The sequence below is a fragment of the Pelophylax lessonae genome, assembly GCF_965119305.1.
Source record: "Pelophylax lessonae genome assembly, chromosome: 1".
In the NCBI taxonomy this organism is placed as follows: domain Eukaryota; kingdom Metazoa; phylum Chordata; class Amphibia; order Anura; family Ranidae; genus Pelophylax; species Pelophylax lessonae.
In genome coordinates this window covers 36,120,158-36,139,325 of record NC_138768.1, presented here as the reverse complement: position 1 = coordinate 36,139,325, position 19,168 = coordinate 36,120,158, and the positions used below count along the sequence as shown (strand labels likewise).

At 43.3% G+C, this 19,168-nt stretch overlaps 1 protein-coding gene across 1 annotated transcript in view; it reads right to left on the bottom strand.

Annotated features, from left to right (window-relative positions):
* Positions 1-332: 332 nt before the first annotated feature.
* Positions 333-19,168, bottom strand: part of AQP3 (aquaporin 3 (Gill blood group)) — a 73,438-nt gene continuing 54,602 nt past the window's right edge. The window contains exons 4-6 of the mRNA XM_082256900.1: positions 13,025-13,143; positions 6,497-6,714; positions 333-1,037 (exon numbers count right to left, since the gene is read on the bottom strand). Coding sequence (XP_082113026.1) covers positions 869-1,037; positions 6,497-6,714; positions 13,025-13,143 — 506 coding nt within the window. The 3' untranslated portion in view covers positions 333-868. The remainder of the gene's footprint in view (positions 1,038-6,496; positions 6,715-13,024; positions 13,144-19,168) is intronic.

Genomic DNA, 19,168 nt, shown 5'->3' with positions numbered 1-19,168 from the left:
TTTCTATGATGTGTTGTAATATCCTGTACACTGTACCGAACTTGTTGGTTATCTCTTCCTGTTCTGTTGTTCTTATTACAATGAGGTGACATCTTTGATTTCTGTGTTATGTTCCAATAAAGGAGCCAGTTCCTGTTTACTCCACAATGTCTGATCTGAATGGACTCCGCTGCACCCAGTGATCATACTCTGCAACAAGCTATCCCAGGCTCCTGCAAGAAGGCCCAATGATGTCACCCACACCTAGGTCACGGCACCGAAAGTCAGGTTATAAGGTAAGTATCTTTTACATTTTAGTTTCTAGTGTTTTTTTTTAATTACTTTCACTGAGCATTGCATTTTTGGGGGTGGGGGAGCAACATAAGTAGACCTTGCATTTTTGTGCAATAGTCCTCTTTAATTAGCATAGTTTAAGCATCCTAAGACAATGAATACATTGGCTTGAAGCTTTACTGCTGCATTATATACATGTACATAGACAACCCAACCTTAAACTCCTAGTAATATTTTCACAGACCTTTGAAAAGTCAAAAAGATTGTAAAAAGCCCAGGACAATACTGACTTATGTAATAATGATTAATCTTCTTAAAGCTAAATACCTGAACTTGATTTTTTTTTATAAAAATGGAACAGATATAAAAAAAAAAGGAAAAACTGAACTGGAATTGGAAATGCGGATGAATACGAAGGTTGACAGGTCTGCTATTTACATTGTGGGAAGGGGGGCAATTCTACATATCCAACAAGCAACTAAGATTATACAACACATTTCTAAGGTCTAAAACACGTGGGGATCATCCTCCATCTTGTTCTTGGTCGGTTGCAGCCCAAGTGAATATTTTTAGTCCCATGTTGGCTGCTGGTTATTTAGATTCTCTCTTTGTGTTTGACGTTGGCCAGTTTGACGTTTTCTTGTTCGGTGGACTCGGGTGCGGGTTCGAGGTGACAACCAATCATCAGCTGATAGACTAAGACTCCGGCAAAGGCACCCAGTAAAGGTGACACAATGGGGACCCACCACCACTGACCGCCGGCCCTGAAAATAGAGGTAAATTAAAAAAATCTTTAGAGGGAATGTGCCACAGTATGACAAAAAGTTAACAGGGACCTAATGTAGACCTTATAGTCTAAACACATGAACTCAGACATTTGTAATATTTATGTGTACATTTTTCTACCAGTCAAGAATTTAACGATTGCAATTCCAAAAAAGCCTCGTGGTTTTTAGAAAAAAAGGTCACCAAGGAATGAATCATAGTTCAGATATAGTAATTTTAGTAATCTTTTAAAATCATCCATAGCGTTTTGGAGGGTCCAATGAGCAGGGCCGGTGCTAGACTATTTTGCGCCCTAGGCAAGACCAGCTACTTGCACCCTCCCCCACCACCACCTCATTGGCTGGATACCTCTTCTTCATTAATTAGCTGAAGTTTGCAGGAGACAGCTTTGTCTCCTGCAAACTTCATCCAATCCTGCAGCAGTATGCAGAACGTCAGTGTGTGGGGAATTGAGCAGCCATCTGAAATTGCGGGGCCACTTACGCAGGTTTAGGCCTGGGTCCCCCTGGGCCTGACCCCCTTACAACATAGTTTACCACTTTCATTAGAGTCCCCAAAGTCCCCTCTCCTTTAATCAGGGTCCCCAGAGTTCACCCTTACAACAGAGACACCCCTTTATTAGGATCCATTAGGTCTTTCCTTACATTAGCATCCCAAAGTGCCTTCTTACATCAGGGTCCCCATAGCCCCCACTTATACCAGGGTCCCCAGAGTCCACCTGGCTGTGGCTGCACCCTAGGCAGCAGTGAACCCTAGGCGGCTGCCTAGTTTGCCTAGTGGTAGCACCGGACCTGCCAATCAGTCCCTTTCATCAGAGCTTGAAATGGCTTCATGAAGGGATTCATCAGGTCATAGGGTCTGATTAGGTTGCCGGTTTAGTGGATGCAAATTTAAGTTGCTAAACCAGCGACTGGAGAAGACCTTATGCTGCAGTCAAGCCCTGATATACAGTAGTTAACCTATTAGGAACCCAAGAGCATGTTTATTGCACCTAAACTTTATCTGAACTGTCAACGATACCATGGCACTCTATTTTCATATATATCTTATTACCTTGGGGGCCACACCAATTAGAGCACTTCATGCCTCCAAAAGAGCCTTCACACCAGGCTGGAGTATTTACCTATACTGGGGTCCAGCAGTCCACCACATCACCTTCCCATCCCACTGCCAATCCAGGCAGAGGACACCAAAATTTACACACCGTACATACTACCACCTGCCTCTTCACTGATTGGTGAATAGACAGTGCAATAAAGCGGACTTGTTGTTCTATTAGCAGAGAGGTCACACAGAAAGCTGTAGTGTCACCATTCTCCTGATCTTGCTGTCTGGATTACAAGATTGACTGAACACAAATTCTGCAATTCGTTGTTTCCCTGCGGTTCAACTTTGAAAAATTCAATTTAAATTGACATAAAGGCAATTATTTTCGTTTTGGCTAGAATGATTACCCACTTGACCTCCAGAAAGTTTTACCCCCTTCACGACCATTTTATTCAGCACTGCGCTACTTTAACTGACAATTGTTTGGCCATGCAACACTGTACCCAAAGGAAATTCATAAAAAAAATTTAACACAAACAGAGATTTCTTTTGGTGGCATTTGATCACCACTGCATTTTTTTTTTTATTTTTTAATTTGTAAATAAAAAAAGGCCAGAAAATTGGAAAAAAAGACACCAATATTTTTTCCTTTTCATATCCAATAAAATAAAATTTCTTCATAGATTTAGGCCAAAATATATTTTGCTACATTTGCTTTGAGTGAGTTATAGCGTATATAAACTTTTAAATACAGCAAATGAGGAATTTTTTTATGGAATTACGCTATGTGGACCTTTTTCTTCCTCCCTCCAATGTGACTTATCCCTATCTGCTCCTATGAGAGTGCCTGCGTGACGGGGTTAACACATATTGGCTCTGAGAACGTCACCGGAAGTGACGAAACGCATCAGCTTGGAACGCATGGCGTCGTTACGTTTAAGTTGGTGGAACGTAAACCGGAAGCCGGAAGCCAGCTCAGTGAGGAGAACGTGCAGCCCGCACCGCTGACCACCAACGCTATTGCCTGCATGATTTTAAATGTCTTGTACCCAATTATATGGTTAAATAAACTATCTATAATACTACACTATTTGGAGCATTCTTTCTCCCCATCTATTGGACCGGATTATATATATTGGAGCCCAGAGGAGTTGTTGTCAGCCCACGGGATACCGTCCAGAGGGGACCCATCGAGCCCAGGGGGCTTACAAAGTTCGTTTGGTCCTGGTGCCGTATGGCATTCAGGACCCATTACATTCGGTAAGTGACCCAACTTATTTCCTACTTGGGATTGGATACTGCTGAGACTATATCAATCAAGCCTGAGCACGAGCACTTTCTGAATATTTAATAATCACTCTCACCAAGGACTTTTTTATGTATATACTGTATTTTTTTATATTTTTTATATAATTATCTGAGCACTCAAAGTCACTGTTGTATTTAAATGTAATGTTCTGAAATATTCAATTTTATCCAACACTGTTGCACTTTATATTCACTGTGAATTGATGACCTATAGGAATTGTATTAACTGATCAAATTTTAATTAATTTATTATTATTATATTCAACACTATTGCACTTTATATCCATCATTTGTTACCAGTACATTTATATATCACCACAGCAAGCGCTGTATTTGGTCTTTTAGACCAATCACTTGCACCTTAACACATATTGGACTGCGGACCCAGTGCTATCTAAAGAGCATTAAAGGGCCCCGGGCAATGCAGTGCACCGGGGCCCCGCCTACACAATCTCCCACGAGAATAAAAATGCAAATTATGGATAAGGCTATATTTCTTGGTACAGCAGTGTCAGGCTAATGACAGCTTCCAAGTTCGGCGGCTGGGTCATGAATACACACACAGACAGGAACCAGACTGGACTGTCCTGTGTGTGCCTGTTCCCGTGGAGGCAGACAGCCATTCCTGCAATTGTGGGCTCCCCCTCCACGGCCCAAGTGGCCTGACAGCAGCGCAGGGCCGACAGGCGCTTGCCACCTGCTGAGTTCGGTGGCGGGATGCACACGAGAATCGGGAATAATGCTTGACTGGGGCTGGGTCGCTGGGCAGGTGGGGCCCCCCGGGCAAGTGGGGCCCCCCAGGCAACTGCCTAGCCTGCCCATTCGGTAAGATGACCCTGGTGCGGACCTGCTTGTTGGATAATATACCTAAAGGTTTAAAAGCTGGTTTATAATTTTACCAGCCACTCGATCTGGTGAGTCGGTTTGGGGTGATTGGTGAAAGAAGCACAGAAGATTTGTTGCACAGAATATTTTTTCTTTCCTGCACCTTTATTGAATTTTTGGGACTTGTTTTGCACTTTTATTTTTTGGGACTTTAATACGAATATTTTTTTGGACATTGCTTATGAATTTTTGTGATTTTTATATATTTATCTATGCTCAATATTTTTTATGATATGAATTGTTTGGTTACTTCACATTGATTTCACTATTTCTTTCACAGATATGAATTCTTTTCTTTATATTTTTTAACATATTGTGGTATTGATTTTTAGAGAAAGTTTTTATATCTCACTATAATATTTCACTATATTATGGAGTAGGACTTTGGCACTTGCACTTTATAATATAGGATCTATATGATGGGTAGGTAGTTTTGCGCTGATTTACAGTTTGTTGACCCATTTTATACTGCATAAATCTGCAGATCATCAGCTGCATTTAGGCTCCTTTCACACGGGCGGTGCACCCAACGAAGTTAGTTTTGCTCAGCGGGGATCGTTCCGCCGATCCCCGCTGAGCAGGCGGATGACAGCTCTGTCTCCACTTTGTGTGCAGAGATGGAGCTGTCAGAGCCCTGCTCTCCTCTATGGGGAGATCGGATGAGAATGGACCACCTGTCCGATTTCATCCAATCTTATCCGATCCCCCAGACGGATGGAAAATAGGGTTTCCATCCGTGCAGATTTCACGGACAAGATCAAATTGGATAGCAGTGGGTGTCAACGGAGAAGTCTGCACTGACATTTGCCACTCCGTAGGGCTGCATAAAGCATTCAATCTGGTCCGCCTGAAAAACTGACAGGTGGACCGGATCAGAAAACCTGTGTGAAAGGAGCCTTACATATTTTTAGATTCCTTTTTGTAGCCAATGATATTGTTGGCGCCTGATCCCCTTTTTTTGCCATATAGGTTCACCCGTCAATTTGTGACAAGACCACAGCCACAGAAACAATACTGGCAAGAAATCCAAACATTTTGAGTTATCGTCAGAGCAAGAGGTAAGGGAGATCCTCCAATGTGGTCAGATATTCTAGGAAAACTCTCTAGGATGAGAATTCTGTTCACTTTAGGAGATTTCCCCTCATTTCCTGTTGCATCTTCAGGGCAGGAAGTAAATGGAAATCTACTAAGATTGACAGCAAAAAATAATTTGATAGGGACTTAACCCCTCCATACTGTTTCTAAAACTAAAAAAAAAAAAAAAAAAAGTGGGCTTTACATACAGTAAAGTTTTAATAAATATAGTAACCTATTAGAGTTTGCTCCTGTCTCCACATTTGCATTGCTTCCTCTGTGTGGTTTCTAATTTTTAAATTCCACTGAGCATGAAACAGAGTTGCTTTTGTGGTTTTATGCCTCCACTATCTTCTAAAACCACATGGGACAACCATCTGTGAAGTACCTTTTTCCCCGTCCTGGTCTAGGCCATCTTTACAATTCGGCATTCTCTGAATGCTGAACTAAGTCGACGGCATGGAGTAACAGAGGTCATTTGTTACATAGTTTAGTTACTTGATAACACTGTGCTATGTAGAGAATACGTTTAGTATATCACGTTGACATGCAAGGTCTGCTTTAACAACCAGAAAATATTCCGGTTCCAACCATGACAACAGGAAAATTAAAGCAGATAAAAAAAATTGTTATCCTCATATTATATGCTTCATGTCTTTTGGCACACTCATAGACATGTGATGGTAAATTTTAGTTAGACCTTGCTAGAGTTATTGTGTATATGTGTACCGGCAAAAAGCACATGTTAGCCATTACAAAGCCATTAGAGTCGGTTCACACTGGGGCGACACGACTCTGTACTACTTCGGGGGCGACTTGTGCATTCCCATGCACCACGACTTCGGAGCGACTTGCATGGACTTCACATAATGGAAGTCTATGCAAGTCGCTCCGAGGTCGCCCCGAAGTAGTACAGGACCCTTATTCTAAGTCGGAGCAACTTGTGTCGCTCCTATTAGAACGGGTCCTGTAGCAGTCAATGGACTGCGAGGGAGTGCGACTTGTCAGGCTGACAAGTCGCGCTAGTGTGGACCAGGTCTTACACTATGTTAGCTTACACAAGATACATTTTATGCCATAGCACAGGAAGGGTTTCTTAGTACAGAAAGTACTGTAGACTTACCAGAAGACTTCTGAACCCCATCCAGCTATAGATGTAAACAGACGTGGTCCAAAGTCCCTGGCGGGGTTGACAGCATATCCAGAGTTGAAGCCCATGGACAATCCAATGACGAGGACAACAAAGCCAACAGTGAAGGCCTCCAAACCACGGGGGATGGGGTTATTGTAAGGGTCAACGATGGCCAGGACACAAACCACCAAGGCAGCTGTACCAATAAACTGGAAAATAAAATTTTAAAAAAAGATCATTTTATGTGGTCATTGTACAACTTTAAACAAAGGTTAGAACTAAAATTAAAGTAGCAGTCCAGGCAAAACCTATCCAACGCTTAACTTTTTCAGTGCCACATTCTAAACCTAATCTATCTAACCCTGTAAAAGCAAAAATCACTGTACTTACCCAGGGCCATCTTACCAAATGGGCACGCTGGGCAGTGGCCCGGGGGCCCCACTTGCCCGGAGGGGCCCCACCTGCCCAGCGACCCAGCCTCAGCCAAGCATTATTCCCGATTCCTGTGTGCATCCCACCATCGAACTGGGTGGCAAGCTCCTGTCGGCCCTGGAGGGGCAGCCAACAACTGCAGGAATGCCCGTCCGCCTCCACTGGAACAGGCACACACAGGACAGTCGAGTCTGACTTCTGTCCGTGTGTGTGTTCCCCGGACCCAGCCTCCCAACTTGGAAGCTGTCATTGGCCTGGCACTGCTGTACCAATAAATATCGCCTTATCGATGATTTGCATTTTTATTCTGGTGGGTGATTGTGTAGGCGGGCCCCAGTGCACTGCATTGCCCAGGGGCCTATAATGCTCTTAAGATGGCACTGTACTTACCTATTCTGTACCCAATCTGATCCGGTCCGGTCCCAGCATCAGATGTCAGTGGCGGCTTCAGCATGGAGGCTGGTGCAGGAGAGGCATCTGACAACTGAAGCCCCATAGTAAGTCTATGGGTGACGTCACTTCCCAGGTATTTCACAGCCATTGTCGGCCCTCTTATGCACAAAGCTTCCGCCGCTGGAGACCGGACCGGATCGGGTGCAGAAAAGGTAAGTACAACGATTTTTTCTTTACAGTGTTAGATAGATTAGGTTTAGAATGTGGCACAGAGCAGGTTTAGCGTTAGTTAGGGTTTGCCTGGACTTCTCCTTTACCCTTTCAGCATGATGAATCTAACATCTCTCTAAGTCAGAAATCAGCCTTTCTCAACCTTTTTATATGGAGGCACCCTTGAAATAACTTTCAGGTCTCAGGGAACCCCTACTAATAATTACTATGTATACAGTTCACGGTACTTTAGTGGGAACAGTAAGCTGAGATAGCCTATTTGACATCCAGAGATGCTCTATATGATTCAATTAATTTCAGTAATTATAAGTAGAGTAATAAAAATTAATTAAAAAAAAAGACAGTGAAAATTGTAGTGTCCCCAACATTGGTGGCCGATGGAGAAATGCCTGTTTATATTGATGCTCAGTGCCCCTCCATTACTCTGGTGGTTATTGAAGGTCCCCTTTTACTTTTGTGGTCTGTGAAATGTTCCTTTTAATTGGTGGTATGTGGGAAGAGGATCCCCCCCATTGTTGGTCGGTCAGTTGGAAGAAGGTCACTATTATACTAATAATCAGTGGGAAGAACGCTCTTTACATTGGTGGTGCTTGGTCAATGGGAAGAATGCTCCCCTTACAGGCACCTTAAAGCGATAGCAAACCGCAAATAAAATAAAAATAAAGTGGCCCCCCCTGCAGGGTTGAATCTTAATGCACTAGTATGCACCTCATTTTAGCACATTATGACAGACTTGCCTGTGAAGCAAATCCCTCCCAAACAGTGCTGTCACGGATCACCCGATCTTCCTTCCGGGTTCACAGTCTGTGGCTGTATGAATGGCCGGAGCCGCGGTGATGTCACTTCTGCGCATGTGAGCAGGAGCCTTCGTATCCGGCACTGAGCCCTGAAGCTCCGGCATGGCATGCTGTCCCTTCAGAGTGCATGCACCATTGACTTCACTGGCTGCATGCTGTGTGAACATTTTCTAAACAGTGCAAGTTTAGGAAATATTCACTTTACCTACAGGTAAGCTTTATCATAGGCTTACCTGTAGGTATAAGTTCAAAGTGGAGTTTACCTGCACTTTAACCACTTGCCGACCGCTGCACTACTATTTACGGCGGCAGTCAGCCCCTCACGGGCAAAGTGGCGTAGTACTACGTCGCTAGCCTGTGAGGCTCTAGGGGGCGAGCGCGCGCTGCCGGAGGCGCGCTTCCGCCCCCGCTTGTTCACGGACCCCCCCCCCCCCGCGCGTGTGACCGGCGGACCCGATGTCCGCCGGTCGCTCGCGATCGTCCGTTACAGAGGGAGAAAGGCAGGCGGCTGATGTAAACAAAGCCACCTGTCATTCTCCACTGTGTAAGTGCAGAGATCATACAGTCCTGCTATGCAGGATCGTATATCTCTGTAGTTACACAAACGGCCACATCCCTTCACAGTTAGAAACACGCCCCTAGGGACACACTTAACCCCTCCTTCTCTAATAAAGATAACCCCTTCCCAGCCAGTGTCATTTTTACAGTAACAGTGCATATGTATAACACTGATTACTGTAGTAATGTCACTGGTACCCCCAAAAGTGTCAAAAATGTCAGTCAAGGGTCCGATCTGTCTGCCACAATGTCGCAGTCCCGCAAAAAAAAATTGCAGCTCGCCGCCATTACTCGTTAAAAAAAAAACACCAAAAATGACAGAAATCTTTCCCTTAGTTAGTAAACGCAATAACTTTTGCACAAACCAATCAAAATACGCTTATTGTGATTTTTTTTTACCAAACATAGGTAGCAGAAAACAAATTGGCCAAAAATTTGAAAAACTTTTGATTTTTACATTTTTTTGGAGGGGGAATTTCATATAAAAAAATGTTAAAAATATTGTTATTTTTTCAAAATAAACGCATTTTTTTGTTTATAGCGCAAAAAGTAAAAATCGCACAGGTGATCAAATACCACCAAAAGAAAGCTCTGTTTGTTGGGAAAAAAAGGACGTCAATTTAATTTGGGTACAGCGTCGCACGACCGCGCAATTGTCCCTTAAATTCGCACAGCGCCGAATCGCAAAAAGTGGCCTGGACGTAAGACCGCAAAATCCTCCGGTGGTAAAGTGGTTAAGCTTTATTATAGGCCTACTTGTAGGTAAAAGTTTAAAGTGGAGTTTACCTGCACTTTAAAAGGTAATTGTTGGTCAGCGGTTACTCTCTGAGAGTCAGAAATTTGCATAAAACTCAATGAAGCCCTAGCAACCCATGGAGGAACCCTAGCACTCCTGGAACCCTAAGGCTTATCTTAATGATCTTTTGAGTCTTATGAGTTACCCTTGACATAGATAAAGTTCAACGTGCCTCCATCACAATAGTACCATTGGCTTACTTGGGACTGGAGAATTTATTGGAAGTTTGTTCTCATGAACAAAGAACGTATTGAAGAAGGAAAAGGAAGAGGAGCATCTGGTCTGGCTCCAAGGCCAGCTATTCAAGACATGTGAGGGTGGATATTAGGTAGCAGAGACATGTGTCAAGGTCACTGAAGGCCATTCAGATAACGTAGTAAAGGATGACAGCAGCTTACTGACGACAGCTATAAAGAGACACTTCGCAACGGTTAATGGAACAACATGTCATCCAAGAAGACTTTGCATTGAAAACGAAAGAACTAGGTAAAAATTCCTAGTAAACTAATTATATCCCAAAATTATGTACATTGTATGTTTCTTCGGGAGCTCCTGAATACTTCTTAAAGTAGTAACTTTTTTTTTTTTTCCTGAGATGTTTACAGCACCCCACTTTAGCTATGCTACAGCCAATTGTGCTGCTTTTTGTGTGTTATTTTACCCCCTTTGAAAATATTTCAACATTATTATTATACAGGATTTATATAGCGCCAACATATTTCTTTTCAAAACAAAAGTCCAGTTTTGGCGAACAAAATCCCCTTCAGGCCAACTCTAAACACTACAAGAATTTGAGCAAAAACATTAAAAATGTGCTGGAAGCAATGCAACGTCTTGTTATTCCTTTAATCACTTGGTATCTTTTGGGCAGATCTCACCAGGAAAAACAAAAAAGGCTTAATGATGGACTTTGCGGGGAATTCCTTAACCACTTTAGCCCCAGGACTATTTCGGACACTTTTTGTTTACAAAACCAGTATTTTTTTCCAAGAAAACTACTTACAACCCCCAAACATTATATATATATTTTTTAGCATTATATATATATTTTTAGCAAAGACTCTGGAGAATAAAATGGCGGTCATTGCAATATTTTTTGTCACCCGGTATTTGCGCAGCGGTCTTTAAAACGCCTTTTTTTTGGAAAAATAAAAAAAAATCACATTTCACTGCATTTAAAAAATACTAAGCAGTAAAGTTAGCCCATTTTTTTGTATATTGTGAAAGAGGATGTCACGCCGAGTAAATAGATACCAAACATGTTACGGTTTAAAATTGCGCACACCTGTGGAATAGCGACAAACTACGGTCAATTGAAATCTCAGTAGGCGACGCTTTAAACATTTTTAACGGTTACCAGTCTAGAGTTGGAGTGTAGCTCTTTTTTTTAAATTATTGCTCACACCCTGGCGATCGCGGTGATACCTCATATGTGTGGTTTGAACATCGATTTCATTCGCAGCTCGACTTCCATATATACATTTTCTTTCGTGCGCGAGCTAACGGCGACGGGGGGCGGCTACATTTTTTTTTTTCCTATTTATTTTATTTTTTTTAACTTTATCACAGGTTTTTTTTAAAAAAAAAAACCTGATCACTTTTATTGCTGTCACAAGCAATGTAAACATCCCTTGTGACACCAACATGCAGTGACAGGTACTCTTTATGGGGGGATCGAGGGTCTAAAAGACCCCAAACCTCTCCTCTGCACTTCCATGTATTCAAAACGCCGAGAACTGCATTTTTGAATACACTCGTTTTTTTAATCTGCCGCCTTTAGCAGCAGAGTAACCCGGACGTGACGTCATGGACGCCGCCTCCAGGTTACGTCATCGGAGACCCGATCAAAGCCGCATCCGGCTTAGATCAGGACTCCATCCAGTTGTGTGCACGGGTCTCCCGGTGGGACGGGAGACCCAGGCAAAGCCTTGGAAGGCGGCGGGAGGGGGGGAACCTCCCAAGCCGCATCGGTCATTAGCGCCGGAAAGCCGACCGTTCTAAACAACGGTACCTGGGAGATGCCTCTAGCTAGAGCAAATACCGGGTGACCCCGGTATAACCCCGCGAAGTCTGCCGACGTAAATATACGTTACTTTGCGGTAAGTGGTTGAATGTGACATCCAGTTTTATGCAGACTTCTTGGAGAAGGAGCAGGCGGATAAACATTAAAAGAAATCCAATTTAAGAATTGCATATTGTTGCCATGGTTGCAAGGAAATGGATTCATAGCAAATCTGCACCGAAAAAAAGAAGGCTGCCACGGCTGGCCTCCCTCTGAAATTACTATTTTTATGGCTATCTTTGGCTCTAATACTTTTTGAGCTTGAACATAAACATTAAACATACATAAAGTCAATTTAATTCAAAATGCATCCTCTGCATGCTTGTTCTGGGTCAGTAGATCTGAGTGTATTGAAGACACGGAAATGGCATGGCGGTCAAAAAAATAGCGTTTTTAGAAGTTCAGAAGGTCAATAAAAGCTACCATATTTCTCCCAGTACAGATATTTAATAGAAATATAATTTTTAGTAAAATTACCTATTTTTTTTTTTTAGATGGATTTTCTTCAACAAGGCAGAGACCCCCATACGTTCTCTCCCTTGGACAGCTGCACCCCACTTAAAACTCTACTGCTTCTTACTAATGTTCGAAAAGGCGTATCTGCAGCTGTGTAGATTTGGATATAGCAGTATGCAGGAGCTATATAAACAGCCAGCAATGACCAGTGTTGGGGTAGTTACTCAAAAAATTTAACTAGTTACTAGTTACTTCTGTAAATTGTAATGAGATTACTTTACTAGTTACTGCATTTGAAAAGTAACTTCACTACTTATTACTTTACTTTCCTCTTTCTTAATTGACCGTGTAGAAGAAGATACATGACACTCTTTCTGCATAGAGTTTATTGTATAAACACAGGCTTTGGGAAACATGAGAACAAAACCTGAAAAAACAGAATAAATCATAAAGTGCAATGTTTTATTCTGTTTTTTTCTCTCTATTCTTCGAAATAACGATTGTATCGCACGGCTTGGGTAACGCAGGAAAGCGCGTTCCTATAGTCTAGTAAAGTAGTGTAGTTACCTCCTATAGCCTAGTAAAGTAGTGTAGTTACCTCCTATAGCCTAGTAATGTAGTGTAGTTACCAATATTAGTATTGTAACTAGTTACGTTACTTCGTTACCAAAAAAAGTAATGTAGTTACTGTAATCCGTTACTTTGTAACTCGTTACCCCCAACACTGGCAATGACTCAAGAGTTCTGAGCTTTCTGTTTGGTTTTATCAGAGTTTAAAGTGCAGTTTCACTCACCTGGTCAAAGAAACCATTCATGAGGGTAAGATGCTCTGTTGGGAAGGTGGCGAAAATCCCAGCAGTGCCGTTAGGTCCCATTACATAGAGTTGGTCATTGGCAAAATACCAGATGGCATCTGAAATCGAAACAAAAAGAAGATGGTTACTTAAATTCTGATAAAACTGTCAATGTCTGATGTTGACTTCAATCACTGAATTATAAACTTAATGCAGACCTTACACTAAATTGCACAGTCTGCCTATCACATACTGGCCTACCCACCCTCCCTTGTCAAAATGCTGCATTGTGCCTGTTAAATAAAAACACATCTGGGTAAAAATGATAAATCACCTAACACCTGGATTCTGCCTGCAGGGAAGAATGATGTCACAATCCTTCTACTGAGATCCTTCGAAAGCTAAGAATCCTAAATCCTGTAAGAAAAAGAAGGCTCTCCAGCACAGTTTAGCTGGGACTAGGGTTAGTCTTGTAACAGGGTGCAGGCCCTTTTAGGCCAAGAGTCATACACTCGGCTGTCCCTTAGTCTAGGGGAGTAGATATAATAGGTAAGTGGCTGCTTCCAAGGTGGGGAAGCAGGCCCTTTTCATTAGCGAGAGTTTCGTTATTTTGGGACCCTCCAGAGGACATCATATAGGGACAGGGCACCCCAGTAGACATGTACCCCGCTGGGCATTAGGATCATTTCCAACTGGGAGAAAAACTGGGATGACTGTTGGCGTGGTCATATAGGGACAGGGCACCCCAGTAGACATGTACCCCGCTGGGCATTAGGATAATTTCCAACTGGGAGGAAAACTGGGATGACTGTTGGCGTGGTCATATAGGGACAGGGCACCCCAGTAGACATGTACCCCGCTGGGCATTAGGATAATTTCCAACTGGGAGGAAAACTGGGATGACTGTTGGTGTGGTCATATAGGGACAGGGCACCCCAGTAGACATGTACCCCGCTGGGCACTAGATAATTTCCAACTGGGAGGAAAACTGGGATGACTGTTGGCATGGTCTCTCTCACTAATGTTTTTCACTGTCTTATCCATGTACAGTAAAGCTCTTGCACTTTTCTAAAACAAGCTTGGTGTAGATCCTTTTTATTCTGCCTTATAGGAAACTACCGCTGGACCTGGACTTGTGCCCCGAGATAAGTGGTCAGGACTAGAGCGTGCTTGCTGGGCAAGTCTTAGATTCTGGTCAAGCCAAGTTGGGTTGCCTACAGGCAGGGCCGCTGTTAGAAATCATGGGGCCCCATACAGTCTACATTTTGGGGCCCTCTTTGACCCACACTTGACCCCACCCCTGGCCCCTCTCCCATCCCGGCTTTGAACATGTAATAGCATGAGCCATAATAAACAAGCAAAAAATTGGGGGAGCAAACCCTGAACATGTATATCTAAAGCCGGTGCAGCTATGGACCAAGCAACATGTATATTAAAAAAGAATAGCGCACATGCAAAAGAAATGACTATCAAATATGGAGACAATCCATAAATAAAAATGGGGATTTAGTCCCACCATATGGCCATATCGTGCTCAAGCCCACCACTGCGTCAAAGTACCCCATTATTAGTGGGTCCTACACTATCCATAAAAAAGGCTGGATTCACCCCTTTTTTATCGATACAGGCTGGATTCACCCCTTTTTTATGGATAGTGTAGGACCCACTGATAATCCCCATTTTTATTTATGGATTGTCTCCATATTTGATAGTCATTTCTTTTGCATGTGTGCGCTATTCTTTTTTAATATACATGTCGCTTGGTCCATAGCTGCACCGGCTTTAGATATACATGTTCAGGGTTTGCTCCCCCAATTTTTTGCTTGTTTAATAGCATGAGCCATGACAGGTCCTCTGTTAGACCTCAGATCTCTCCTCTAGCCTCCAAAGCATCTGATCAAACTGAGATTGCTACCCCTACAGGGCTTTAGAAAGACCTGCTTTTTTATTTCTCAGAAATGTAATGTAAAGCTGCCCGGGCCCCCCTTTTGAACTGATAGGGCCGGGCCCAGTACAACAGGAATGGCTGTACTGCCTTATCAGCGGCCCTGCCTACAGGGCCACCCAGAGGGGATAGGTAATTTGGTTTCCGTCTAGTAACTGTGAGTACCCTGGTGGGCCCTCATGACAAGTGCCTTGTGCTTTGCCTGAGCTGGGAGGAAAGAAAATAATATACAAAATTCCTGGTCCCCTTACATTTTCCAGGTATCATTTTGACAACGGTTTAGTGAGCCTGTATGTAATATGTAAGGTTCCCCTGATATGTTGGTAGACCAGGATCAGTACGTCAGGTTTTAAATGTGATCAGCAAAGACCGGTCCCAACTTTATATATTTATGGGTTTTCTTAAAATAATCACTGTCAATACATAAAAAATGTAATATACATTTATAATACTATTATCCCTCCATTGCATCCAATGTTTGCTTTGTTGCAGTGCTAGGGGTGTCAATTAAATTCTTAGTATCCCACACTTCAGATGCCTACATATCCCCACCACTCCCTATTTCTCCCTACCTCATTCCCCAACCAGTACATCACTAGTGTGTCTCTACAGCTCTGAAGTGAAACTATTCACGTGAGAGAAAGGAGGAGCTAAAGTTGGGTGGGGGCGTGTAGGCATTCAACATACCTGGAAGTGTCAGACTCCAAAAGTTCCCACAGAGTCTGTTGCACCTCAGACTCCGCAACAGAGCATAGATTGGATCTAACAGAGGTGCTAATATTGGTTATTACATTGTGTAGCACTGCCCCCTAGAGGACTGCTGAGAATTACGCTTTCTGGATTCCCCTGGGTTACCCTTAGCAACTGACGGTAGATAAACAGCAATGAAAGTTCTTGGCTCAGTCAATAATCAATCCAGGGGATGTTGGTTTTGTGGTTTTATTGAGAACTGGGATAGGAGAAGGGATGAGTGACGACTATTCACAATGATGAGGACAACTGACTTTGGAATGCGGCAAGGCCGCTGCTTCACCCTGCCACTGAAGTGAAGATAGACAAAGTGTTCCTGATGAATTACTCTTCAGGGTTCTAACTTGGCACCCCCTTTCTCACTTGCTGTGTATGCTGATACCCGTCCACTAACTCTCCACTGGAGCTGTCCCCTTCCTGGGCAGACCCCCGGCAAGCTTCCTGGTACTCACGGACACTGTTTTTCCCAAAGTTACTCTGCCTCCAACTCCGCCAGTCAGTTTTCATGGACCTCCTGGCTCAGCTCCACACTCCAGGTTCACCAGGCCGACCGCCTGTGGCCACCATCCATAGCAGTAGAAGGAGAGACAGCCTCATGTGCTCCTGGCTTTTATACCCTATCCCATAATGCACCACATTCTATGCCAAACCCATAGGACAGTATCTAAGCCTGTGTGTCATTGGCTGGGTTTCCTCCACTGTCCAACGTATCTTTTCATTGGATGCAGTGGGGACACTCCCTCAGCCCAAATGAATCACACATGGAACACATGAGCAGGCCTAACTAATGATCAGGCTCCCCTGATAAGCTACTAGGCTTTACCTACCTAGCACCTACCTAAGAGGGTGCTACACATTGTATAAATGTGTATTCCAATTCTGTATTTGATTGAAATGTTGTAAGGTAAAATGTCTCTTTAAGTATTGCCACAGTATAAAAATTGTCAGTTTGTTCTCTCTAACTGAAAATCTAAACAGACGGATTTCTTCCCTTTTAGTTTCCTGTGTGGGATCAGCGCTGATCCGGCAAAGACGTTTGGTAATAAAGTGTGAATTTCCTGTTCCTGACAAACACAAATTTCTGAACTTTGCATTACGGAGAATGGTAGTCCTGTTTCTTATGACCAGAATATATTATAATTATTTGTCATTAGAAAATGCAACTCAAACATGGGCGTCCAATTGTGCACTAGTTGGGTAGTCTAAGTCCAGAGAAGAAAATTCCATGACCTCCCGATAGTGACAGATATGTTTTATATGAGGTTTGGGTCTACTTTTGTGGGTTGTGCGCTCAAGTCATGGGACTGTGCCCAAGGGGACCTGCCAACAGGTATCGGATTTACATATGGAAAATACCTATTTAGGCCTCTACAACAGAATTCAAATGAGTCTAAAATCATTTTATCAGTGCTTCCTGCAGAACTAGATATTAGGTATAATCTTTTTAAGTAAAAATATGAGAGAATAATAAAACTGAGGACCTCATTGGGTGCTCTTTGCAGCATAAATATGTAGGAGATACACCCTAAAAACTTTGATGACATTTTCTTAGGGCATACCTATGTGTTATTCCTGACCCCTGCACACTGTATGTTACCTTCTCTTGACCTCTGCACTATGGGGTCCAGTCTAGACCCTTACTCCTGATCTCGCAATACTATGTGTTATTCTAGATCCTTGCACACTCTACGTTACTTACTCCTGACCCCTGCACTCTGTGCATTACTTACTCCTGACCACTGCACCCTGTGCATTACTAACTCCTGACCTCTACACTAAGGGGTTTATTTACTCAAGGCAAATCCACTGTGCACTATAAGTACACTGCAAGTGCACTTGGAAGTGAAGTCGTTGCAGACCTGAGGGGGACATGCAAGGAAAATAAAAAACAGCATTTTTGCTTGCACATGATTGGATGAGAGAAATCAGCAGAGCTTCCCCTCATGTCAGATCTTCCCCTCAGATCTACAGAGACTGCACTTCCAAGTGTACTTCCTTCATCTTACCCTTGCAAACTCTACATTACTTATTCATGACCCCTGCACTCTTTACTTTAGATAGGCCTGACCCCTGCACCCTGTACATTACTTACTCCTGACCTCTGCACCATGTACATTATGCATCCCTAACCCCGGCCCACTGTATGTTACTTACTTCTGACCTCTGCATTCTGTGCATTACATAATCCTGACCCCTTCACCCTGTACAAAACTTACTCTTTGCTGCACTGTGTGTGTTATGCAGTCCTGACCCCTGCACTGTCTGCATTACATACTTCTAACCTCGCAATCTGTGCATCACACAGTGCTGAACCCTGCACACTCTGCATAACTTACCCCTGACCTCTGAACTATGTGTATTATGCAGTCCTGACCCCTGCACACTGTGCATTACTTACTCCTGACCTTGCAATCTGTGCTTTAGATAGTCCTGACCCCTGCGCCCCGTACATGACTTACTTATGACCTCTACACTATGTGCGTTATGCAGTCCTGACCCCAGCACACTGTATGTTACTCAATGCCTGACCCATTCACTCTGTGCAATTTCATAGTCCTGTCCTGTTCACCCTGTACCTTAATTACTCCTGATCCCTGCACTTGTACATGTGTGTAACGCAGTCCGGACCTCTGCACACTGTGCGTTACTTACTCCTGAACGCTCAATCTGTGCATTACACAGTCCTGACCCCAGCGCACTGTGCATTACTTACTCCTGACCCATGCACTCTGTGTGTTATGTACTCCTGACCCCTGCACTCTGTGTGTTATTCACTCCTGACCCCTGTATTTTATACATTAAGTATTTCTACCTCCTGCAGTCTGTGCCCCTCCCACTGTTAGCCCAATCTGGCCACACCCACCGATCACAGTGACTTGTATAGAGTAGCCTCATTCAATAATGTACATTTTAACATGTTTGAAAGTCCTAAGAGATTCTGCAAGTTACACACTTCCTGTCTTAGGGGACAACGCTCACTCATTGTACTGTGTGGAGACTCTTCACACATTGTGAATGCACTCAAAATTCCTAAGGTGCTTAAACCTGCATTATATTGTCAAAAGTATTGGGACGCCTGCCTTTACATCCCAGTCTTAGTCCGTAGGGTTCAATATTGAGTTGGCCCACCCTTTGCAGCTATAACAGCTTCAACTCTTCTGGGAAGGCCGTCCACAAGGTTTAGGAGTGTGTCAATAAACATTGAACCCTACAGACTAAGACGGGAATGCCATTAACCACTTAAGCCCCAGAAGATTTTACCCCCTTCCTGACCAGGCCCTATTTTGCGATTCGGCACTGCGTGATTTTAACGGACGATTGCGCGGTCATGCGACGCTGTACCAAAATGAATTTGACGTCCTTTTTTTCCCACAAAAAACTTTTGGTGGTATTTGATCACCTGTGCGATTTTTTGATCATGCGCTATAAACAAAAAAAGTGCGACAATT